This window comes from Elephantulus edwardii, unplaced genomic scaffold (genome assembly GCF_000299155.1).
Source record: "Elephantulus edwardii isolate Elephantulus edwardi_28Jun2011 unplaced genomic scaffold, EleEdw1.0 scaffold00221, whole genome shotgun sequence".
Classification (NCBI taxonomy): Eukaryota; Metazoa; Chordata; class Mammalia; order Macroscelidea; family Macroscelididae; genus Elephantulus; species Elephantulus edwardii.
In genome coordinates this window covers 4,567,720-4,592,172 of record NW_006399971.1, presented here as the reverse complement: position 1 = coordinate 4,592,172, position 24,453 = coordinate 4,567,720, and the positions used below count along the sequence as shown (strand labels likewise).

Here is a 24,453-nt window from a genome sequence, read left to right as displayed (position 1 = left end):
GTGACTGGGGTAATCGGGATGGGTGTGTCAGAGGCGGTGCAGTTGGCGCAGGATAGAGCAGGGTTTAGGGCTGTTGTGCATAGGGTCGCTATGAGTCAGAAACGACTTGATGGCACACAACAACAACAAGAACAGATGTGTGTTAAGATGCAGTATTCAAGAATGTTAGGGATTGAATGAATGTGTTCCTCAAAAGATGTGTGTTGTAAATCCTAACCTTTATACCTGTGGTTACATAATCTCATTTGGGAATGTATTTCTTTGCTATCATCAAGATAACAAAGACTCTCACCACTGGGCTGATTGGAAACATCATGATAGATGGTGAAGAGATTGAGATGGTTAACAGCTTCAGTTTGCTTGGCTCTACAATCAACATTCTTGGTATCAGCAGCCAGGAAATTAAAAGATTAATTGCATTGGGAAAGTCTGCTATCAGAGACTCTCCAAGCACTGAAAAGCAATGATATCAGTCTGGAGACTAAGATGTGCCTAATACAGGCAATGCTCTTTGCAATTACTTGCAATGCATCATAAAGCTGGACAATAATTATGGATGATAGAAGGAAAATTGATGCCTTTGAACTGTGGTGCTGGAGAAGAGTATTGAACATACCATGGACTGTTAGGAGAACAAACAAGTTCATCCTGGAGAGGGTGAAGCCAGGCTGCTTCTTGGAGGCAAGGATTCTGAAGCTCCATCTGACATACTTTGGACATGTGTAAGGAGGGACAGGTCCTTGGAGAGGGGGGATGTCATGCTTGGGAGGGTGGAAGGATAGTGCAGGAAAGGAAGACCCTCGATGAGATGGATTGATTCAGTGACTGGCGTAATGGGGGTAGGCGTGTCTGAGACAATAAGATTTGCACAGGATAGAGCAGAGTTTCAGGTTGTTGTACATAGGGTTGTTATGAGTAACAGGTGACTCGATGGCACATAACAACAACCACAAAGGTACTGTTTAGGCAAATCTGGATTTAGATATAAAAGATTAACAAGCAAATGAGCACACAGAGATGAGGAGGATGTTGCACCACATGAAGATCACCAAAGAGCCAAGGAATTTACTGACAAGAGCATTCCTCTAGGGTTAGTGCTCTGGATTCAGACTTCTAGCTTTCTAATCTTAATAAACTTCTGTTAGAGCCACCCACTTGAGGTATTCTGCTGCAGCATTAGATAGCAAAGACAAACAGGAAGACAATCTTTCAAACCGAAAGAGTAACAAAGATGACAAGAGAACGAGTGTAGGTAGAGGCCCAAAACTTTGCTAGAGTAGGGACATTCTCTCTCTCTTTTCCTCTCTCAACGGCATTGAGTTGGAACTGACTCATAGATGACCCTCCAGTAGATTTTCAGAGGCTGTAAATTGTACGGGAGGAGAATGCCCATCCTTTGTGTTGACAGTGCAGCTCCTTACTTACTAGGCCACCAGAGTCCTCTTTGGGCAGGAAAAGGAGGTGGAAACTACAACAGAAGTCTTAGAAGGGGGATAGAGGCAGAGAGAGAGATCTTGGTAGGCTCGGAGAAGGAAGATCAGAAGGCAAGTGAAACAAGGTTTTTGAATGAACCTTCAGAATAGGATTGTAAAAGTCACTGGTTTTGAGCAGTAGAGGGACATGATCTAATATGGTATTTTAATATAGGAGTGTTCCAGCCTGTATTAGGAGGTTGGAGGCAAAACTCCCTTAATAATGTGGGATCCCCGATTAAAACAAGCTTGGAAGCAGGAGTGCCATCCTCTTCCGTAATAGCTTGCCTCTGGAAACCCTATGAACCTGGAGAAATTACGAAAGTTATACAGATGTCCAGGACTTTCGTTCATAGGGTCGCTATGAGTCAGTCGCCCGCGTATCGACTATGAGTCAGTCGCCCGCGTATCGACCGCATTTAACAACAACAATAACAATTCGGGCTCCACATGGATTGAGAAGGAGCAATGTGGGAGCAGATAATCTTGGTAGTCTTGTAAAGCAGTTGTGGAAATGAGCTTGAGGGACAAAAAGGAGTTGGGTTTTTTTATTTTTGTTGAATTTTTTTGGAGGTGCGATGGCGAAAAACCACGAAGCAACGTGGGGAAATTGCATGTAAATGTATTACTTGTTCAGAAGCAATTATGAAAGAATAAACAAGTTAGAATGGTAGCTAGAGAAGTGAAGACAAGGCCAAACAGGAGGTGGGGGATAGCCCTAAAGTTAGCTCGGGCATAAGGCCAGGACAAGCCTGCACTAGCTGAATCTGACACCAGGGTTTGGGCGCCAGCCCCTTGTCCCAGCCCTACTGGGCGGTGGCAGAGTGCTGCTTAGCCAGGCTTGTGCACACACCTGTCTCGGCCCATTTCCCGTGACTGACTAGGTCAGGCCGGGGCAGCCTTGAGAGGCCAGTGGCTGGGCTGACAGAGAGGCGACAGTAAAAGGATGTTTCGGGGCTAACAGGTCTTGGGCCAAGGCAGGCTTTGGAGGGCCCTTTTTAAGGGACACAGATGTTGCGCTGCAGTTAATGTGGGCGGCAGGCCTGCGAACGGCGAGCACGCTCTGCTCACTGCTGCCAGCAAGGAACTTTTCCAGCTCGGGGTTCCACGCGGTCGGCTCCAGCCCCGCCTTTCCTCTGGGCGTGGCTGAGAAGCACGGTCTGGCCTAGGAGTTCACAGCCGCCCACCGTGCGGTCCATAAACTCCCCAGCACCGCGGCATCTGGGCGCTCCGGGGGCGCGCATGGCGGCAGTGGGGCCGCGAACCGGTCCCGGCACCGGCGCCGAGGCGCTAGCTCTGGCGGCAGAGCTGCAGGGCGAAGCGACGTGCTCCATCTGCCTGGAGCTCTTCCGCGAGCCTGTGTCGGTAGAGTGCGGTCACAGCTTCTGCCGCGCCTGCATCGCGCGCTGCTGGGAGCGCCCGGCCTCCGGGGCCCCCACTGCGTCCCGCGCGGCGGCACCCGGACCGCTGCCCTGCCCTCAGTGCCGCGAGCCCGCCATTCCCAGCCAGCTGCGGCCCAATCGGCAGCTGGCCGCGGTGGCCACACTGCTGCGCCGCTTCAGCCTGCCCGCTGCCGTGCCCGGGGAGCGCGGGGCCTCGGATTCGGCGGCAGCAACGGGCTGCGCGCTGCATGGCGAGCCGCTCAAGCTCTACTGCCAGGACGATGGGCGCGCTATTTGCGTGGTGTGCGACCGCGCCCGGGAACACCGCGCGCACGCTGTATTGCCGCTGGATGAGGCGGTGCAAGAGGCCAAGGTGAGAGACCGCCTCATCCTTTTTCTTCCTGAAAACTATGTCCTGCCGCTGACCTGCCAGTGCAAATGCCATGCAAAGGAAGACCTAAGAGCAAAGGCTGACTTACCTTCTGATCAGCACTACCTCCTGGTCTGAGAACGACTCTCTGTCATCATTGACGACATCTTCACTACTCTTTCCATCTGGTCGCCTTAACGGGTTGTCTGCGAGAAGTCTATCACGAATTTAGTGAATTTCTTTAAGTGGGTTCCTGACTTCTGGGTGCATCCTGGTTAATTGCAGCTTTTCACCTGAGGGAAATACAGGTCCTCCCAGCCATTTCCTCCTGGGGTATGGCTCTGGGTAGCCTCTCCAAAAGATTGGTGGTTGTAGCCGCTCCTGAATTGTCAAAACTGGCTTTACTGGGCCTCTTATTTTTCCTGTCTCCTTGTTGGAGCCACAGTGGAGACTTGTGCAGAGACCCTAATCTCACTCCCCATTTTCTTTTTCTACCCTTCACCCTACTCCAACCTTACCATCCAGGTCAGAGCCTTCCCATTCTCCAGTTCATCTCCTAGAAGGCACAGATAGGGGTTTACAAAGCCTCACTATAATGTCTCCCTTCTAACCCCCCACAGGAGCTCCTGGAATCTAGGCTGAAAGCCTTGAAGAAGGAACTGAAGGATTATGAGATGTTCCGGTCCATGGAGGAGAAGGACAGTCGGGAACTCCTGGTGAGGAAGGCATGGGCTCAGTGGTAGCCAACTGCAGGATCACCTGCCACCCTGACTCCGGTGTTGAAATGTGTACCTATGGAACTGCAAAGACAGATTTTAGAAAGTTAGATGTCTGTTATATGTTTTTGTTTGGTGATGCCAAGTTTGTTGTGACTCATAGTGACCCTGTGTACAACTGAAACTCTTCTCAGTCCTGCACCATCCCCACAGTCATTGCTAAGTTTGAGAGCATTGATGAAACCACTCTATCAATCCATCTTATTTAGAGTTTTCCTCTTTTTAATTGGCACTTCACTTTTCCAAGCCTGATTTCCTTCTCATGCAGAGATCAAGAGGTTTGGGGACTTGGATACATAGCAGCTCTTGTTTAAAAGCTGAAGATACTCAGCACCCCAGTGAACTGGGGTTATTGTATGGCTCCTTTATACTACAGTGAAGATATAATGAGATGATGCAAATAAAATGTACTTAGGAACAGGAGAGTGACAGCAGGTTCATTTTGGTTAAATTGAACAAATGAAGATCACTTGTCTCAAATTCAGTTCCTAGTTCAAAATAATATTAAAATAATGAGAGGGCCTACTAGGTCCTGTTGGTTGGAAGTTAGAGGATACGCATTTCGTCAAGGAAAGGACTTAACATACCCTAGGGCACATGCCTGACCTGACCTATACCTGTGTCTGTTACATCTGCATCTGATTTGTACCTTCCACCGGCCCCCCTTTTGCATCTCAGCACAAAGAAAGTCCCCTAACCTTTATCCCTCCTCTGCTGGAAGGAGGAATAAACATGTGTCTCTCAATCGTGTACATCTGTGACCCAGAGAACCTTCCTCCCGTGTGCACAGCTTCTCAGTCTCTGTGAGGACCCTTCCACATGACATTGTTTAGCACCTTCACCTCTGTCCTCTTCCACCTATCTACACATCCTTTATAATTACACAGTGCCTGCTTAAGGAAACAATACAAGTAGAATATAACTATTGTTGGAAATGTTCTTAGCATTTAGAGGAGTGGTTTCACCTGGGGACAGTTTTGTGCCCCCTATACCTAGGGATATTTGCTGTTGTCTGGAGATTTTTTTGGTTGTCATCACTGGGATGGAATGGACTTTTTGTGGTAGAGGTCAGAGATGCCTCTACACATCTGTACACAGCCCCCTCCCCATGGCAAAGGATTGTGTGGTTCCAAATGTCAATAGTACCAGTGTTGAGAAACTGATTTAGAGTATTTGGACAAATACGCTTTAACTTGTATTACTTCCTTGGATGAAATATGTAGTTGCAAGAAGTGTAACTCTGGGATTATAATCGTAGGTCAGAATCCTGGTTTACCACTTACTGAAAATGTCTCTCTGCTTTCTGTTTTCTTATCTTTAAAATGTAGTAAGTCCACAATTTGAAAGCAGAGTGGGAGGGAAGCTATTATAAGAGTTTTCACCTTATAAAAGTGCTCAGAAGGGCACCCGTCAAAGGGTATGTGAATATTCAGTAAGCGCTAGCTGTTGTTTATTTTTCCAACATCCTTAGGATGAAAGTAAGGCAAGGACATTTTGGTGATCATCCTGTAGAGCTGTGACTTGAACCCAGGTTTACAGACTTACATATTCACTGGTAGTCTTCTCTTCTAGCCAATCTTTCTTTTGTCTAGATGTTTCAGAGGAGTTGAGGTTGTCCGGGTGAGGCCAAATCCTTCTCCCTTGTCACTGGCCAAGTTTCCTCAGGCCTCAGCTCTTTCCTGTTTATAGCATGTGCATGCCACATGTATGTTCACATAAAGAACAGAGGAGCGTGAGTCCAAGAACACAAGAGTAAAAATACAACATGTGATGTTAATAGAAATAGATTTTAAAGTGTCCATAAAAGATAGTGTAATAAAGAACTTGGTGTTCCCCAGAGACAGACCTGACATTTGTTCTTAGCTTTTGTATGGTAATCTGTTATGCCAGATAAGAATATCTTTGTTTCGGGTAGATTTGGCCACACTAGAAAGATCCACCATGTGATTTAGGACTTTGGCTCATGTGGTATCAGTTGACCCGAGACTCAGTTCAGCGACATGAGCAATGGATCAATTAGCCATCCCTATGTAATTAAGCTCTAATAAAACCTTTGGCCACTGAAGCTCTGAGTTTCCCTGCTTGGCAGTACTCTATACATATTGTCACACATCAGTGCCTGGAAAGTATTTTGTCCTTAACTCCATGGGAGAGGACAGTGAAAGCTTTGTGTCTGGAGTCCTTCCAGACGCTATTCTGTATGTCTTATTTTAGACTACATACCTTATTCTTTTTGTAAGCTCTGACTGTGAGGGTAATGTATTTCAGTTAGTTCTACAGTCTTTCTAGTGATTTATCAAAATTTGAAGGTGGCTTTAGGAACACCCCAAACCTGCAATTGGTGTCTTCAGGATGAGCTGAAGAAAGTATAAATAGTTTTGGTGGAAATGAAGGTGGCCTTATTGAGGACTGCACTCTCAACTCGATTTATAAATAAAAATCCACAGCCATTAAGTTGATTTGAACTCATAATGACAACCCCCCAAATTACATTTCTGAGGCTGTAAATCTTTAAGAAAAGAGACTTTTCTTCTTTGAAGTAGCTGGTAGATTCAAACTGCTGACCTTTTAGTTAACAACACAACCCATAACACACTAAGCCATCAGAGAGCTCCTTTTGCACTTGATGGTTGGCTCTAAACTTCATAGTTTGACTAATTCCCACCAAGCATATTCTGCCTGGGGTCATTGTGGGTGTGGGCTGATACCTATGGTCATGAGAATAGTATTTCCCTTCTTCCTTATACTTTTCTTCACCTCCCACATTTTGTATTATGAACATGTGTTGTGCTTTATAATTCCTAAAAAGGAAAGGCACTCTTTAGAAGGAAGTAAGGTAAAAGATTGGTAAAATACATTTGTTATTGTGAAACTAAAAAGCCTCCTCAGTTTAACCTTTATAGTGTCCTCTTGCAGTCATTTATTTCTTCCACTTTTAAAATGAGAAAACTGTAGCCTTAGGTGTTCTGGCATAGTTTCAGATTAGGTTAGGTTGGAAAGCTCAGATTCAAAGAGATATATGTTGAGACTTCTGGGTATACTGAGTTGGAATATTTCATAGAGTATGTGCAAATTTGTGTGTACGAATGTATATTTTGGGGGAGATGAAGCCCTGCGCTGTAGGACAGTCTCCTGTCCAAATGTCAGGTCTCAGTGCCCCAAGTATCCTCACCTTTTCAGCCTCTCTTCTTCTGTGGACAGAAGCAGCTGGCAACTGAGAGAGAAAAGGTTGGGGCTGAGTTCCAGGCTCTGAGAGCCTTTCTGGTGGAGCAGGAAGGTCGGCTCCTGGGTCGTCTGGAAGAGCTGTCACGAGAAGTGACACAGAAGCAGAATGAGAACCTGGCCCAGCTCGGGGGTGAGATCACCCAGCTGTCCGAGCTCAGCAGTCAGATGCAGGAGACAGCTTGCAAGCCTGATCTTGACTTTCTCCAGGTGAGTCTATGTCAGGATTTGACTCATTTACTGTAAGACATTAGGAAAGGCAGAGTGATCAGTGTTAGATTTTGTGAGTAGCATCACTGAGTCCAGGACCAGAAGGGATTGAATAGAGGAAAGTGCCTGATTCTCCTGGAGTCATGGTCTAAAGGTGTAAAATCATTCTTGCTTACGATGTGCAAAAATATATTTTATATTGTTATTCTGGGATAAGTACTGAAGCAAAAGTTTCAGATAATGATGTGGTGTTTTTTTAAAATTATTTCACCTTTTAAGAAATGGTCATCATGATTCATTAAATTAGTTTCACAAACCACTAATGTATCAAGATTAGCAATCCTCACCATTGCATAAGGATTATTACTTGTCTTTTGTGGGTTCAAGGGCAAAGGTAACAGTGGGTCCCAGCAGAATCTGTGCTGAAGAATCTATAATAAAGAGAGCTTTCACAGAGGTGTGGACGATGGTGAGGGGCACACTAATTTGATGAGACACCCATAAACTAGCCACAGCAGGAAGTTGTGTCCCCAACGGCCTCCCAAGGCTATAACTGCTTATTTTTATTCCTCTTGGGCACAAAGGTTGACTTGACTAAGATGCACCGAATCCAAACTATGGTCTTTTTGATTATTTGTTATGTATCTGGAAGCTGAACAATGACTAAGGATGACAAAAGAAGAATTGGTGTCTTTGATTTGTAGTATTAGGGGAGAGTACCAAATATCCCTTGAACTGCTAAAAGAGCTAAAACAAATCTGTGCTGGAGAAAGTGTGGCCAGGGTGCTCCTTGGAAGCAAGGATGATGATTTTAGGAGGGGCCAGACCTTAGAGAAGAATGCTTGGAAAGGTAGAGGATGCTGGGAAGGGTATAGGGTCAGCATAAGAAAAGGTACCTTCAATAAGATGAATTGACAACGGTAACTGTAGCAACAGGCTTAAGTATATCAGAGGTAGTGAGGATGGCACAGGATAGGGCAAGGTTCAGATCTGTTGTTCATAGGGTCTCTGCCAATCATAGTTAACTTGATGACACTTAGCAACAACAACAATACAGGTTAAGGCCCAATTTTATTTTCTCAAAGGTGAATAGAGGTTACAGGATGCTGACTTGAATAGTGTTGATGAATAAGAATGACAGGAGAAGAATTGATGCTTTTGAGTTGTGGTGTTAGATAAGAGCATGACTTCCCCAAGGACTGCTGAAAAAGAGATATGTTTTGGGGAAAGTGCAGCCAGAGTATCCCTTAATGGCAAGGATGGCAAAACTCCACCTCACATAATTTGGGCATGTTGCTGGGAGAGACTGTTCCTTGGAAAGGGATGTCGATGTCATGCTTGGAAAGGTAGAGGGTCAGCAAAAGAGAGGAAGACCCTCAACAAGATGGATTGAGAGAGTGACTGCAGCAGTGGGCTTCAGTGTTGGAGATGATGAGGATGGCACAGGATAGGACGAGGTTCAGGTCGAGTGTTCATAGGTTGCTATGAGTCATACTCGACTTGATGACACCTAACAGTAAAAACAACAATGCTAACTTGCTTTTCTTCTATCTTTCCTCCCAGGAATTAAAAAGCACACTAAGCAAGTAAGTGAATCTAATGACTTCTGGGGCCTCTCTAAGCTGTCTCTTTTCCCTTCTCCATGAACTGTCTCTCTGTCTTCATTACCCACCAACACTCTTTGCTCCTCCCACCTGTCTAGCTCCCCTTCCCTGGCTATCTTACCTGGGTACATTCTGAAGCAAATGTGTGCCTGAGTGGTCAAGGGTGTTCTGATACCAGGCTCGCCTCTCCCTTTTCCACCTCTCTCTGATAGGAGGACCTCGCTAACCTATTTAGCAGAGCCCAGTGGGATTGAATGGGACTGTGTTTATGGGCCTTCCTTAGGGTCTTTGTCCTACAGATGCTGCAATGTTCCCGGGCCCAAACCAACTGCAGTCTCCTCTGAGATGAAGACTAAAGTCTGGAATGTTTCACTCAAGACCTTTGTCTTGAAGGGGTTGCTCAAGAAGTTCAAAGGTAAGGGTCTGGGCAATGGTGCATTTCTGGTGATTGGGCGATCCTAGGGATGCACCTTCCAAAAGCCATGAGAAAATGGTAGCTGGACTGTGTTGAAGCAAAATTGATGTTTACCTGAGAAAATGAGAACAGAAGCACAAACTCAGGCTTGTACACCAATGTTTATAGCAGTGATATTCACTATTGCAAGGACATGGAAACAGCCTAGGTGTCCAACCACAATCTAATGGATTGAGAAATTATGGTACAGTCACACTATGTAATAATATGCAGCATGCAGGAACATTGATTTTGTAAACTACCCAATTTGGGAGGGATTGGAGAGCATTTTGCTGAGTGAATTGACTCAGTCCCACAAGGACAAATACTGTATAAAACTGTTATTGTAGAATGAATAGGAGAAACCAAGGGGGGTGGTAGTAGAAGCAGAGGGATGAGGAGGTGTATGGGGGAGGGGGATTAATCATGGGGTTGTACAATTTGATGAGTGGGTGGGGGTGAGGGAAATTGGAAGAATCTGATCTGGAAAGCAATATATTAAAGTTTGGTGAATAAACTAGTATAAAAAGAATTGGTGTTTAGAGGTAGCAGTGCTTCATCTGGGGTGTTTGGGAACTGAATGAGACTTTGAGATTTTAAATATTGGAAATGGTTGTGTCATTGCCAAACACACACCCCTATCATTCACATACCCCTTGTTTTGTTTATTCTCCTCAGAGGATCTTCGGGATGAACTGGAGAAAGAGGAGAAAGGTATGGATGATTGTTATGGGAGTGCTGATTATATGGCAAAGGAGAGAGTCCATTCCCTGAAGTGACTGGGCTTTGCATGTGGTTGGTTCCTCCCCTCAGCCTTGCCTCGCACCCTGCCAGGTTGCTGCCCTCATCTCCATCTTTGCTTAACTCAACAGTTCTGATTCCTTGAGGCAGCAGTATGGCCTACAAGCCTTTAAGCTATGGATTGGTCAGGAACAGGAGCTTGCCTTGTGTCAAGGGGTATTTAAACTCTAGTAGGCTTGTTGGCCTCCTGTATCAACCTCTGCCTACTATCCCTATTCCCAGACAGATGGAGACAGCTTGATTTAAGTGCACGGGTGAAGAGAAATGGGAAAGGATTGTTCTTCAAATCATCTTTTTTTTTTTTAAAGAGGACAACATTAGTATGTGGCTGGAAAAAGGATACTTATTAAGGAGTTTTGGTATGTGTGTAGGCAGCCAATGGCAGGGAGAAAGGACAAAGTGTCCTCTCTCTCCAGAAGACCTTGGCCATGCCAGATTGTATTCCAAGTTGCTACTTTCCTGAGAAGGACACTAAAGGGCCCCCTGGAAAGGGAATCACCTTGGTCTTCAAATCATCTTTGATTCTCCAAAGAGAGGAAGGGCGATGATTGTTCTTATTCCTGCAGCACTCTGGAACAAGTGAGATCAAACCCTGAGGAGAGGAAAGGGCACATATTCTTTATGACCAAGTTAAGTCAGAGTTTCAACCAAAACCAAATCTATTGCCACACAGTAGATTCTGGATCATGTGAGCCCTATCTCGTGAGAGTTTTCCTAGGCAGAACCAGTCAAGTCAGACCTACCTCTCCTCTGTTCAGAACTGTGTGATGGTCACTTAGTGTACCATCTCCATTATGGTCTTCAAGATCCCCACAGGATCTGGTCTCATCTACATACTCTTTCCAGCTACACATCCTCCTTGCTGTTCCCAGAATACACTCTCTTCAGGCATCTGTTTAAAACCAATTTTAAAAATGGAAATAGAACACATCAAAGGGCATCACATGTAGCAGACGTTTCATTTTCTGAACTTTTGTCTCAAGTATGTATAAACTGGAAAATAATGTAAAGTATATTCTTGTGGATCATGGTCAAGAAAGTTTTGCCACAGCCTTTTAGACTTTTTGATGGCTAACTTAAAAGGTTGGTGGCTGAAGTTCACCTAATGACACCATGGAAGAAGGGTCTGGTGAGCTGCTTCCGTAAAGGTAACAGCCCAGAAACCCTATGGAGCAGTGCTACTTTGTAATTTGCTGGGTCACCATGAGTTGGAAGGTGCTCTGGTTCAGTCGTCTGTAGGAAGTTGCAGTGCTAACCCAAAAGTGGCATCTCTCTGAAAGTTCCAATCTATCAGTGGCTCCACAGCAGAAAGATGGGCAGTTTCCTTCCATGCAATTTATAGCCTCCAAAAACCTGCTGGAGGGGCAGCTATGAGTTAGTTCCTAATTGATAGCATTGAGTTTGTTGACAACAATGGGTTTTTATTTTAGTTTTAGACCTTTCACCCCAGGTGAAGACATTCTGGTGGTGTAGTGGTTAAAGCGCTGCTATCAGAAAGGTCTGGTGTCTTCATGGTAAGGAGTTGAGCCGCCATCCCAAAGGCTTGTAGTTTGAATCTGTCAGTTGCACCATGGGAGAAAGATGGGCAGTCGCAGAGGAGTTACTGCCTCTGGAAACCCACTGGACAAGCGTCTGAATTGGTTCCAACTCGACAGAGCACAAAAATAGAAGAGTAAGTGGTTCAAACCCCTCCAGCTGCACTAAGGGAGAAAAATGTGGCAGTCTGCTTCTGTAGAGATTTATAACTTTGGAAACTCTAAGGGGTTGCCGTCTTTTCTTATAGGGTCATTAGGCGTTCTAACCAGCATGACAGCAATGGCTGAGTTAACACAAGGACACTTCTCTCAAGTCCCCTTAGGTTTCAGATTGTGTGAACCGACAACACGCTGCCATTTCGATTCCCCATGATTCTCAGCTGTAAATCTCATGGAAGGAAACTTCCTGTCTTTTGGTAGATGTAAATTGCTGGAAACATGGTGCACTATTCCTCCAGGGCTCCTTCCAGATTTTATTGTCCTACTGAATTCATATAGAGCACTGCACTCTTTAAAAGAGTGTGACCCAGCATGAGGGTGGCCATGTCTGACCTGCATTAATTCCACAAGGGCAAAGAGTCTCTATCCATGACATGTACAACACCAACTCCTTCCTATGAGGTCAATTCAATTACATCCTGCACCTACTTCCACTAATTCAAATACCAATCATCCCTGCTAGGGCTCTTACTGTTCCACTATTCAATCCAATGTCTGTTATTGTTGCAACATTGACATAGAACTCACAGAATCATATTTATAATTATGGGATTTATTAGGGAAGTTAACCAGTTGCAATTCAGATTGGAAACCAGACCCAATTCTTTAGTCAGGACAGCTTCTCAGTGTGTTTGCAGGCCCTTTGACCTTCAGCCTTGGGACTTTATCTCATGTCAGCCTCTGGTTCTCCTCTTGGCTGCTGGTCTGATTGGTACAGGACTCTCTGGCACTGAAGGACATGCACATTGTTTACTTCTTTCTTGCGTATAGTGAGATTCCCATCTTCTGTCCTTAAACCTCTTCAATTTCAGGATGTAGGATGGTAAAACTTGCCAATCCCCTTATTGACATTCTACATACACTATTTGCATGTTCCCACCCACAAGTTACAATTCACTTCACCCACATTGCTAGCATAGCACCAGCCATGTGATGAAAGTCAAAGTAATGGACTGGGAAAGCCATTTTGACAGTCAACTCCTTGTACCACAACTGGCTGTCCCTCCACTGAGAGCAGGCTTTCCTCACATAGTTGTGTGGTTGGCTTCCTCATCTCCCTTATGTCTTTTCTCACAAGTACCATCTTTTCTTTTTAGAACTTATTTTGTTCTTGTGAATAGACACAGTGAAATACACATGAATCCATTTGTACATGTGATGTTGACTATCCTGTTCCCTAGGTTTCCTATCGAAGTTTTCCAGTTGCTGTTGTCACTTTGATCACATATAGATTTTAAGAGCATAAGTGCTCAAGGCAGACATTTTTTACTAGTTAAACCTATTGATGAGTTTAACGTTTTAGTTTCAGGGGTTTTATCAAGCCCTTCATGGCTCAGGAAAGCCTGGAATCCATGAGAATCAAAAGGCACCTTTTCAGTGACACTTCCCCTGTGCACTGGGATCATCATTATAGTCTGCTTTCCTGATTCCTCTTACTTAGTAGTGATTTTCCCTCTGCTAGAAAGAAAGTTACAGGAGGATAGGAATATTCCACTATTTTGTTTTCAATAGTAGTCTCAGTGCTTGGAATGTTAGGGGCTATTCCCCCAAACCCCAGAGCCATTCAAGTGGCACCCACAGTTGTTCCTTTATTGGGTTTCATCATTATGGGAGGAAACTGCCCATCTGTCTCCCAGGAGTCCCCTCATTGACCCAAATCACCAGCCTATGCCTTAGCCATCCAATGTGCAGTGCACTCCATGGCCTGGACTCCTTTGTTAGAACATAAAAGTGATCAGAATGAAAGGGTACACTGTGAGGTGGGCTGGGGTGGGGGAGATGGAGAGAAAAGGTGCAACAAAGAGTAAATAAAAAAGACACACAAAAATTAGTGTATAAACTTGTTTTTATTACATGTAATTTCAGTGTACTTCAAGATAGTACACTTGTTATGCATCAGAGAGTTGGACAGTGACCAAGGAGGATAGAAGGAGAATTGATGCCTTTGAGCTGTGGTGCTGGAGAAGAGTATTGAGAATACCATGGACTGCTAGGAAAACAAACAGATTTGTCCTGGAAAGGGTTAAACCGGGTGGCTCCTTGGAGGCAAGGATTCTGAAGCTCCGTCTAACATACTTTGGACATGTTGTGAGGAGAGACCAGTCCTTAGAGAGGGACATCATGCTTGGGAGGGTGGAGGGACGGCACAGGAGAGGAAGGCCCTCTATGAGGTGGATTGAGTCAGTGACTGGGATAATTGGGATGGGAGTGTCAGAGAAAGTGCGATTGGTACAGGACAGAGCGGAGTTTAGGGCTGTTGTACATAGGGTCGCTATGAGTCGCAAGCGACTCGACGGCACATAACAACAACAACAACAACAACAATTTCAGTGTTATAAACAAAATGTATATGAATGATTGAATAAAAAAATCAAAATGATTTTTAAACTTGCCCTCAAGTGAAAAAGTAAGATATACATAGTTTTTGTTATGGAGATTTTAAAACGTATTAAAAAATAGAGAGAGAAGCATTATAAATTGTCATGTACCCACCATCCACTTTCAGCAATGATTAAGCTGTGGTTAATAATTTTCATGTATACCTGACTTCTTTCCACTAGATTATTTTAAACTAAATCACAGAAAAAAAGTATTGTTTCCATAATTATATCAATGTGTTACCTCTTTAGAGAGAGATTTTTAGAAACAAAACAAAATCTGTCATCACATCCAGAAAAATTAATGATTCTTTCAATGATTAGTGTTCAAATTCCCCCAGTTTTTATTTAAATTGGATTTGTTTGACTTGGGATCCAATTAAAGTCCATATATTGAATGTATTTGAGTTCAGCAAATACTTGTTATATTAAAAAAAGAGAGTAGAGGGTTGATTGGTTGGTTGAACTTTCGCCCTCTATGCCAGAAGGATTTCTACAAGAAAGGGAATTAAGGAGTTGTTTTTGTAAAGACTGGAGGGGTTCATGACCCTGGAAGGAGGGACTATGCAGTGGGCTCGCACAGTGACATCTCTCTGTCTGTGCCCTGCAGTGGAGCTGACTTTGGACCCTGACACTGCCCACCCCGGCCTCATCCTCTCTCTGGATCTTAAGAGTGTGCGCCTTGGACAGAGGGGCCAGGACCTGCCTGATAACCCCCGTCGCTTTGATACCAACACTCGGGTGCTGGCATCCTGCGGCTTCTCCTCTGGCCGTCACCACTGGGAAGTGGAAGTGGGTTCCAAGGAGGGTTGGGCCTTCGGTGTGGCCCGAGAAAGTGTGCGCCGCAAAGGCCTCACACCCTTCACCCCAGAGGAGGGCATCTGGGCCCTGCAGCTCAACAGCAGGCAGTACTGGGCCGTGACCAGCCCTGAACGGACGCCCCTCAGCTGTGGGCACCTGTCCCGAGTTCGAGTGGCCCTGGACCTGGAGGTGGGGGCTGTGTCCTTCTATGCTGCAGAGGACATGCGCCACCTCTACACCTTCCGTGTCAACTTCCATGAACGCGTGTTCCCCCTTTTCTCTGTGTGCTCCACTGGCACTTATTTGAGAATCTGGCCTTAAGGGGCATTGCCTAGCCCATTCATGGGTAAACTCATGGGTCCATCTTCCACACCCTGCTTCAGAGGGGCTTCTGCTGTACACAACCTTGGAGGCAAGAGACCGAGTGATGAACAAGGGCTTTGTAATCAGTTGAGCAGGGCAACAGATATATGTCTTGGGCCCTAGGGCCTGTCCCCTCAACTGATATTGACTTGGTCTGTGCCCAAGGAGGTGAAGACAGGAGCCCAGCTCATGTACCTCTTCTAGGAATTGAAAAAGACTGACAAGGGTGCTTCCTGTCAGGTGGGAGTTGCTGGCCATCTGTTTCATCGAATGTCAGGCTTTGGTCCTGTACTATATCCTCAGTTGCAGGTGGACAGGTTTCGGGCTGGCCCAGCCAAGTGAATCATTCACTTTGGCTTTGTATTTTATTAGCCAATTTGACTTTCACAGGTCATGAGACCTATAGATCCAGCTGGCCTGAGGAGATCGCTATTTAAGGAGAAACTCTGTATTTCCAGCTCAAGGGACAGACTGGAACAGAGCTGGAAAGATATCCTTGACATGTGCATTTGAGGAAAAGCCATGCAAGAAATCTCAGGACAACAGTGAATAGACATTGCTACTCACCAAAACCTCTTCGTCAGATAATACAGAGCTATATGCACTTCTTTGGCCAAAATAACAGCCAGCATACCTAAACTCCCATCTTCAAGTGCCAAAGCACAGTTTCCCTTGAGTGAGATAAGAGGTTCTGAAACTTTGAATTGCACATTGGCATTTCTAATATTATGAATGCAACTAGTACCAGCATAGAGCTGTTCTGGGTATAAAGCTGCTTCTGACACACTCTTCCCAGAATTTGTCAAATGAATGTTTGGAGAAAACTTTGGTGCCAATGCAGCTGATCAGTCTTACCCTTGTGGTCTTTTATCTGGCTTGCCTGATTAGCCCCTTGGCTAAACTGTTACCTAGTTTTTTGATGGGCCTTGGGGAGGGTGGTGATTGTTTCCTGATTAGTGTTCCCCAGGGATAGGGGATGGATGGGGAGATGGAAATACAGATTCCCAGCTCATCTCTAGGGTGCCTTGACTTATTCTCCCCTCTACTAGTCTGAGTGCAAAAACACAAGTGTAAGAAAGAATTTCTGCCAGACTGAATGAGCACATGTGTTCATGTGTGTGAATGTGTGCTTCTGTCCCAAGGACAGAAAACCCCATATCCCACAGGCTAGATTTAGGACCATTTGAGTCTAGCCTATAGTAGTAAAGGCTTATTTTCAATCTCATGCCCTTTTTATTCAGGGAGGGCAGACCTCCGAGATGGAGTATTGTAGTTAATTCATGTATTTGATTACCACTGATTTCCACAAGGAAAATTTCCATTTCTAACTTCCATTTATTTAATTAAGGCACGTAATGCGACATCAGAGATAAAGACAGCTATTTGGACCCTCATTGTGACTTTTTTTAGTAACTTAATTACCCTTTATATCATATAACAATTGTGCCAAAGTAATTATTACTAGAAATTACTGAAATATGTAGCACATATTACAGGTTACATATCTGGGTGTTTGGTATAGGCCTAGACTGTGGAGGTGCTGTGTGAACCTGTAGGATCATGTCTAGGGATTGTGGAGTGTGTCTGACTGAGTGTATATTTTCCACTTTTAAGTTTATGAATGTGATTATATGACTATCAGAATATATGTGTTTTCAGAAAAACTACATGTGTATCTGAAGAGCTATAACAACAACTATAAGGATACCTGCAGGGGGAAGAGAAGAGGTGGTTACTCTGGGTAAACTCTTGTTACCATGGTGGCTTTTGATATCACCGATGAATAAATATGTATGTGTGTTTTCCTCTCACATTCTTTGGGCTTTGGTAAAATCATGTTGCAAACCAGACACAGAAAGAAAGCAGGGACACAGGAAAATGAGTTCTGAAATAGAGGGAAGGCTGAGGTAGGAGTCCTCTCACAGCTTAGCACTGTGAAAAGGCCCCTCTCTTAGTCTTCCTATGGTTTTTATTTAGTTTAAGCCAATCATCCTAAAAAAATCCAATCTCTGGAGACTATATTTCCCTTATACTCAAGTGTTGCCAACATAACAATGGGTAAGCTTCATCTTTAAACTAAGGCTTTAAACTTCATATACAGCATCCCCTCGAGTGGGAGGCTGGGCGGAATTATCTGTTTGCAGAGGGTGCTCAGTCCTGTTGGGACTCTGATCTGAGCTGTGGCCCGGTTAACACTATGCCGGGGAATCCACAATCAAAATCTCTAAGAACAATGATTGATCTAACCTGGACCCTTCTGATGCCTCCCCTGGTCCCAGATCTTGTGAACCTGAAGAATCACCAGAACACTGGCTCCTTTAACCACACCCTCACAGGTCTTTTCAACATCCAGAGAAGAGAACACCTAGGGGCTTGTTTCTGCCTACCTATTGACAGTCTCCTGGCTTTGCAAAGCCCTAGGGTAGAAAAGCCAATTGCCCAAGATCAAGGTCCACCAGCTACAGCTGCCACAGAAGAATTGGTGCCTTTCAGTTGTATTGGAGAAGAGTACTTGGCATGCCAAAAGAGCAAACAGATATGTCATGGGAAAAATACAGCCAGGAGTGCTCCATGGAGGCAAAGATGGCAAAGTTTTGTCTTTCATATGTTGGATGTGTTGCTAGGTAAGGCTGGTCCTTGGAAAGGGACATGATGCTTGGAAAGGTAGAGAGGGTCAGCGGGAGAGAGGAAGACCTCTGACATGGATTGACACGGTGACTTAAGCAATGGGCTCTACTGTGTCAGAGATGATGAGGGTGGCACAAGATAAGGCAGGGTTCAGGTCGGCTGTTGAGGTCGCTATGAGTTACTTGGCTCACCAGGACCTAACAGCATCTTTTGCCCAGCAGCTAGACCTTTGCCCCTCAACCTAGACCCTGGCTTTTTCTTCCTTGTGGGTCATTTAGAAGTTCTGATAAGGTGTAGCAGAGTTAGAAGCCACAGCCCTGACCCAGTCTCTTTCCAGCATCCCTCGCACCCCAGTCTCAATTTTTGTCTCTTCATTCTCACACTGCTCCCTCAATGTCCCAGGCCTCCTCATACCCTACCTTCACAGCCCTGACCAATATTTCCTTCAAGACGTTAGAACTCTTAATACTTTCTCCCTAATGCTTTTCTCAGAGCCCCGTATCCTGGACGCACAGTCTCACATACAAAGAGAACACTCTTTCTTGCCCAGTCTGCCATTTTTAGCGATCAACCTCCACCTGCTATACTGCGCGGAGTTCCTTACTGCTCCGCCCACCGTAGGCACCGCCCCGAACACTTTCACCCCCATCCTTCACAGGCCCACCCCACTCCACGCCCTCACCCACCCGCGCGCAACGCAAATATTGCGGGCTCGTTCCTCGGATTTGCCGCTGGGGCTGTAAAGCACAGGCAGTTTGTATTAGGACTTTTTCACTTTCAGGTATATTCTAGCTCAATCAAACTCGTCTGAAAAGCAATCTACGACTACACAGCTTCGGTGGCTGCGGTGACAGCGTCAACAGTTCGTGTGAGAAAGCTGAACTCGAGATTGGCTCCATAGCTCAGGGGTTAGAGCACTGGTCTTGTAAACCAGGGGTCGCGAGTTCAAATCTCGCTGGGGCCTACTACATATTTTTTTTTCTTCTCCCTCCCTATTACTATTTTTTTTTTTTTTTAACCCTTCTTTCTTGAAAGGAGATACGTGAGGGGAAAAAAGAATTTTCACCATTCTGAACCACTTGATTCTAGCGGAACTATCGTTATTTGTCCCCCAGCTGCAGGAATGCGCAAAGGTCTCTCCCTCTCGCTACCTCAAATGCAAAAATTACACTCATCGTGTACTTCGTTTTGGCAATTTGCTTCTCCACCATCGCCGGCCGGTAACTTACTTCAGTGGGTGCCTGATCTGGCAAACTGCGAGACCGTTCACTTGGGTCAGGAGCTCGTTTCTTATGCGATCTTTCACTGACTGTAGCCTGTCCTGTTCTCTGCCTCTGGGCGGGACACCACGCAGTTACGGAGCGCCGCGGTCCTGTCCCTGCGGCTCGCTCTTTTCTCTTCCTCGGCTTGCTCCTCCTCCTGCGCATCCTTACACTGTGTCTTCTTTGCTAACAGTGGCAGTTTTTTCATCCCCCCTCACAAGCAACCACTTCTTTTCTTTGTGGAATTACAAGGTGCAACTAAACGTCCAGATTCGTTCGAACTTTAAGGTTATAACTTAGATACTTTTCATCTGAGTCTTCTGTTACCCCCCACCCCCCTTTCAATTTTTTAAAATTTTAAAATAAAACACTAAAACCGTTCTACTTTAGCACACATGAAGTCGTCCTAAGTTGGAATCGACTGAAGGGCAACTGGCTTGATACATTCTGACCTTCTAAAGATTAATTATTTACTTATACTGTTACCAGAATTCAAGTTTATAAAACGAGCTGCCAGATGCGCAGGCCAGTAGGGCTGCACGACCTTTGCCGGCAGGACATACCTAGGTGAACTTGTCCGGCCAAGCCGCAGTAACCCTCTCTTTCGTCTAAGGTGACCTTTAGTCTAAGATCTGAACGGGTCATCACCCCATGTGGGTATGCAGCTAACTCCTAAGTATCTCAGTGTCCTAAACCAGAACCTGGCCTATGCATCAGAGGAGCAAAGATCTTTTATGGACGCCTGGTGGAGGCCGAAACGAAGGGATGAATAGGACGCGTGAAATGTGGTGGCACTAGGTTTGTGTGTTTAGAATTGTGTAGGACAGAAGTAAATTGATTTCTTTCTCCTCCAGCCCACTCCTATTAAAAAAAAAAATCCAAACTGAGACTTGGCTTCAAGACCCAGAGGGTCTCACTCGTGGGTACACTAAGGTACTTGTGGGCCCTTGACTCCAGGCCCCACCACTCTAAAAGCTCCTGTGACCACACTCTTGAAGCCAGCCGCGAGCTACGCAGGGTCACCCCCAACACTAAAAACAGGTTTTGTAAGTATGTTTGTAGGGAGGGCAAACAGAAATTTGGGGGGTTGGTGTGACTGGCTCAGGACACGGTAGGGTTCAGAGTTGCTACACACACACACACATCCCCACATGGGGTAATGACTCGTTCAGATCTTAGACTAAAAGTCCCCTTAGACGAAAGAGAGGGTTACTGTGGCTTGACTGGACAAGTTCACCTAGGTATGTCCAGTCCGCAAAGGTCGTGCAGCTAGCCGTCCTAGCCTGCCCACCTGGCAGCTCGTTTTATAAACCTGAATTCTGGTAACAGTATAAATAAATAATTGATAGTTAGAAGGTCACAATGTATTAAGCCAGTTGTCCTTCAGTCGATTCCAACTATAGGTCGCAGGCAACTCGACGGCACATAACAACAAATTATGCCAACTGGCATGTGAGCCTCAGGCCTAGCTATCTGGGCGGTTAGAATCTGAGCATGACAGCCACATTGGTGGAGGTCGTGCATCCGGCGAGATGGCCGAGAAGAGGTTGGAAGGGTGTTGGGATTTTCTGTATGTCTTGTCTGGGAGGAATCCAAAGAAGGACGAGACAATGGAAGGTGGAGAGCAAACCCCACACGTCTCGGACCTCGCGTTTGCCCTGTAAAGAGGTCTTCCAGATAAAATCTTTAAAGATTTTGGTTGGGAAAGAGGACGAGAAAGCAGGCTCTAACTCGCCTGACCCAGATGTGACTGGAACACAGACGGCAGCGGACACAGTGGTGACCTTTGGTTTTGGCTTGTTCGTTTCTGGAACTGTAACTGGACCAGAAACACAAACTCTTGGGCCCAGAGCAATCGTATTGCTGTCCGTTGTTTAGTTGGAAAGATGTCGTCGAATGATGATTAAGTTAAAGAACACCATGTTATAAACTATATACGCTATTTATTTTTAAAAATAAAGTTACCTCGTATGTGCAGACATTGAAATCAGATTCTAAGGTCGTGCATCAACCAGTGAGGCTTCAAGAGTCACCACTGAAAGGTAGGGTTCCCTGTGGCCAGGAAGGACTGGTCCTTGGAGAAGGACACCATGCTCGGAGGGGTGGAGGGACAGGAGAGGAAGACCCCGGATGAGATGGATTGATATGGGGACTGGGGTAATGGGGTTGGTGTGTCAGAATTAGTGAGACTGACTGTCTCAGAGTTCAGAGGTGCTGTACATAGGGTTGCTATTGGTCGCAGGAGAACCGACGGCACATACCCCCTCCCCGCATTTTCTAAACATTTTGCGAATAAGTATGCATTGCTCTTCATAATTTGATGAAATGGTATTAAAAATCTCCACTACCTTACTAAATGCTCCGCCTTAGAGACTACCCAGACTTTACTTCGCTTCTGGAGACACAAGACGACGTTAATGGGCGGCATCTTCAGACCCAGGGCCGAGCTCTCTCGGAGGCTTGCTGTCCTCTCTCTGTGCCTACAGACTTTCCCAGCCTCGGCGCCCTCGTAGGCATCCACATTCACCTTACTTGACCTCGTTTGTGTTGAGAAGCCGTACCCCCAGAGCGGAATGCTTTTCCTTCTAGCTGTCAGAGACGTCCTAGCAGAGGCGCTCCTTCGGATTCCGCGAGATCTCGGAGGACTCGTGAAATAGACATGCAGGGTTAGGTGGAGTGAAATCACTTGCAACCAAAGAGAGTTAATGGGGGATATGGAGAAGGCTGAGCAAAGATAGGTTAAATATGAAGACCTTTAAAACCCTGAATGACATTTAGAATCGATGAAAACATAAATAAAAAAAACCCAAAAAACATAAATCCACCTTTTTCTCGGTGAAGGAACTATTGAATACTTATAAATAGATTTGTAAGCCGTAATAACAAGTGGCTCGTTGGTCTAGGGGTATGATTCTCGCTTTGGGTGCGAGAGGTCCCGGGTTCAAATCCCGGACGAGCCCAGATCTTTTAAACGCAATCCTCTAAATTTCAGGTTTCCTGTTACAGCAACAGTTTAGCTCCTTATCAAATCTAGACTGTTCTTTCTGTTTATATTCCAATATTCCTATTATATTAACAGTTTTGCTCCTTATCTGGTCTCGAAACCATACTGGTAAAATAACAGCAAATGAGAGTGAATTAAGCAGTAATCGAGGCCAGCACTCTTCAACTTCCACGCCTGCACTGGCAGAATTCGTGCTCTTCTATGTGCACGTTAGCGCGTCTCACCTGGTGCAGGGAGCAGAGACTGAATGTTGTTTGGTTGTAGGGTTTGGGATAAATTTAAACAATTTTCTGGCTGCTCTACATAGGCTGTTGTACATAAGGTAGCTATGAGTTGCAAACAACTCGACGGCACACAACAACAACTACATGGGCATAGTCATAGGCTTGCTAACAGTCAACAAAGGATTTGCAGAACTTTGCTCCGGAGTTTCCGTAGTGTAGTGGTTATCACGTTCGCCTAACACGCGAAAGGTCCCCGGTTCGAAACCGGGCGGAAACAGAGGGAGTATCTTTTACTTTCAAACCCCCCCCTATATTTAAAATGTGTGCTATTTATTTACTTGCGGGTGAAATTAGAGATCCAATGAAACAAGTATGGTCTTCACCCAGCATAACTCGCTCCCGTCGTTGATAGATTACTGAAGTACGTTGTCGTTCAAGGAATCAAAGGCATTTTTATCCTTGTTTTCCTTGCCTCCACCTCCAATCCTGACCGCACAATACTTACTGTAGCATCCCCCTCCACGCACTTCGTTTCGTATCCGGTCTTGTCTCTACCAGACACTGCCAAAGGACATCCCTTAACATTCTGAGTCTCATGGGACCACCGGCGAAGGCCTAATTCTGTTGTTAGTCTACCCTTTTGCAACTCAAAGGAAAAACCTAACATTTAACAGACTAGCAGAAGCAGTACTCAACCTTAACATCTGCTGAGAAACTGAAAGCTTAACTCCGTGTCTCCAGCCACACCACTACAATATTTCACTGTTGTGGGTGCTGAATGCTTTTATCTTTAAAAGTGTGTGTTATCTCTTGGATTCTGAGTCTAAATGAGGCGTTGGGAAAATTAACAGGTCATCCACATCCCGATCTACAGAATTCACTCAGTCAGGCCTCTGGGCTGACTTAAGAGATTTAGGCACAGAAATGATGTGGCGTTAGAAAGGATATTGAAGACCTTTCCGTGTTATCTTTGGTGAGGAACTGACTGAAGGCGAAGGCGAATCTGTGTGTCTGTCTGTGTTTTTCACACCCAACACTCTCTCTTTTAACTTTGAGCATATGTTGTTTTTTCCACTTTTTGAAAAAAGAATAAAAAAACCCCAACAAAGCTACATCCTTCTCCATTTTTATTTTTTAAAAACCCCTGTAAACAACTCCCACCCCCCATGACAGCAAAGCATTCAGAATCCGCTTTTTTAGTGGCCGCTTGGGTTGATTTCAGTCTTACAGGCCTTTATATGTACAGTTTTGCTGTGTTTATTTCCCACCTTTTGCGTGTGTATTGCAGCTCAAGGTTTGGATTTTGAGAGGACCTTGTTAAAGCACATTTGTTTGCAGACTGTAGAAGAATTATGTTTTCCCTCCTGAGTGTAAACATCCAGCTTTTTTTTTTTTTTTAAAAATTACAGAGTATAACAATATCAATAGAAAAAAAATCACCAGTGAATCCACAGCTCACTGGTAATAATTAACATTTGGTGAATTGATTTCTGGTTTTGGTTTTTGTTAATTCCCCTCCTCCGTGCAGCTGTATGTCTGTATCAGCTGTAGTCTTGGAATAAATTCAGATTCGGATCTTTTTAAACTTAGATTTTTGAATTATTGTTGTTGCTGCGACTCATCGTGATCCTATGGATAAAAGATCTAAACCTTGCCCTATCTTGTGCCATCTTCATCATCTCTGAAAAGCCTACTGATAGAATCACTGTCTTCCTTTATTTTGCTGATCTTGCACGTTTACAAGCACA

At 45.0% G+C, this 24,453-nt stretch overlaps 1 protein-coding gene and 3 non-coding genes across 4 annotated transcripts; all 4 read left to right on the top strand.

Annotated features, from left to right (window-relative positions):
• Positions 1–2,714: 2,714 nt before the first annotated feature.
• Positions 2,715–15,555, top strand: TRIM7 (tripartite motif containing 7). The gene is made up of 7 exons (XM_006898134.1): positions 2,715–3,227; positions 3,845–3,940; positions 7,202–7,432; positions 8,996–9,018; positions 9,336–9,451; positions 10,169–10,204; positions 15,034–15,555. The coding sequence occupies exons 1-7, from the start codon at positions 2,715–2,717 to the stop codon at positions 15,543–15,545; spliced, it is 1,527 nt and encodes a 508-aa protein (XP_006898196.1). The 3' UTR covers positions 15,546–15,555.
• Positions 15,556–19,106: 3,551 nt separating this feature from the next.
• On the top strand, positions 19,107–19,179 carry TRNAT-UGU. The gene has a single exon. It is a non-coding gene; the product is annotated as a tRNA-Thr (tRNA).
• Positions 19,180–22,365: 3,186 nt separating this feature from the next.
• Positions 22,366–22,437, top strand: TRNAP-UGG. The gene has a single exon. It is a non-coding gene; the product is annotated as a tRNA-Pro (tRNA).
• Positions 22,438–22,909: 472 nt separating this feature from the next.
• Positions 22,910–22,982, top strand: TRNAV-AAC. The gene has a single exon. It is a non-coding gene; the product is annotated as a tRNA-Val (tRNA).
• The last annotated feature ends 1,471 nt before the right edge of the window (positions 22,983–24,453 follow it).

Coding starts and splice junctions, on each gene's coding strand:
- TRIM7 (XM_006898134.1), top strand. CDS start 2,715: ATGGCGGCAGTGGGGCCGCGAACCGGTCCCGGCACCGGCGCCGAGGCG. Junction 3,228..3,844: donor AGGCGGTGCAAGAGGCCAAG/GTGAGAGACCGC, acceptor AACCCCCCACAG/GAGCTCCTGGAATCTAGGCT. Junction 9,452..10,168: donor GTTGCTCAAGAAGTTCAAAG/GTAAGGGTCTGG, acceptor TATTCTCCTCAG/AGGATCTTCGGGATGAACTG.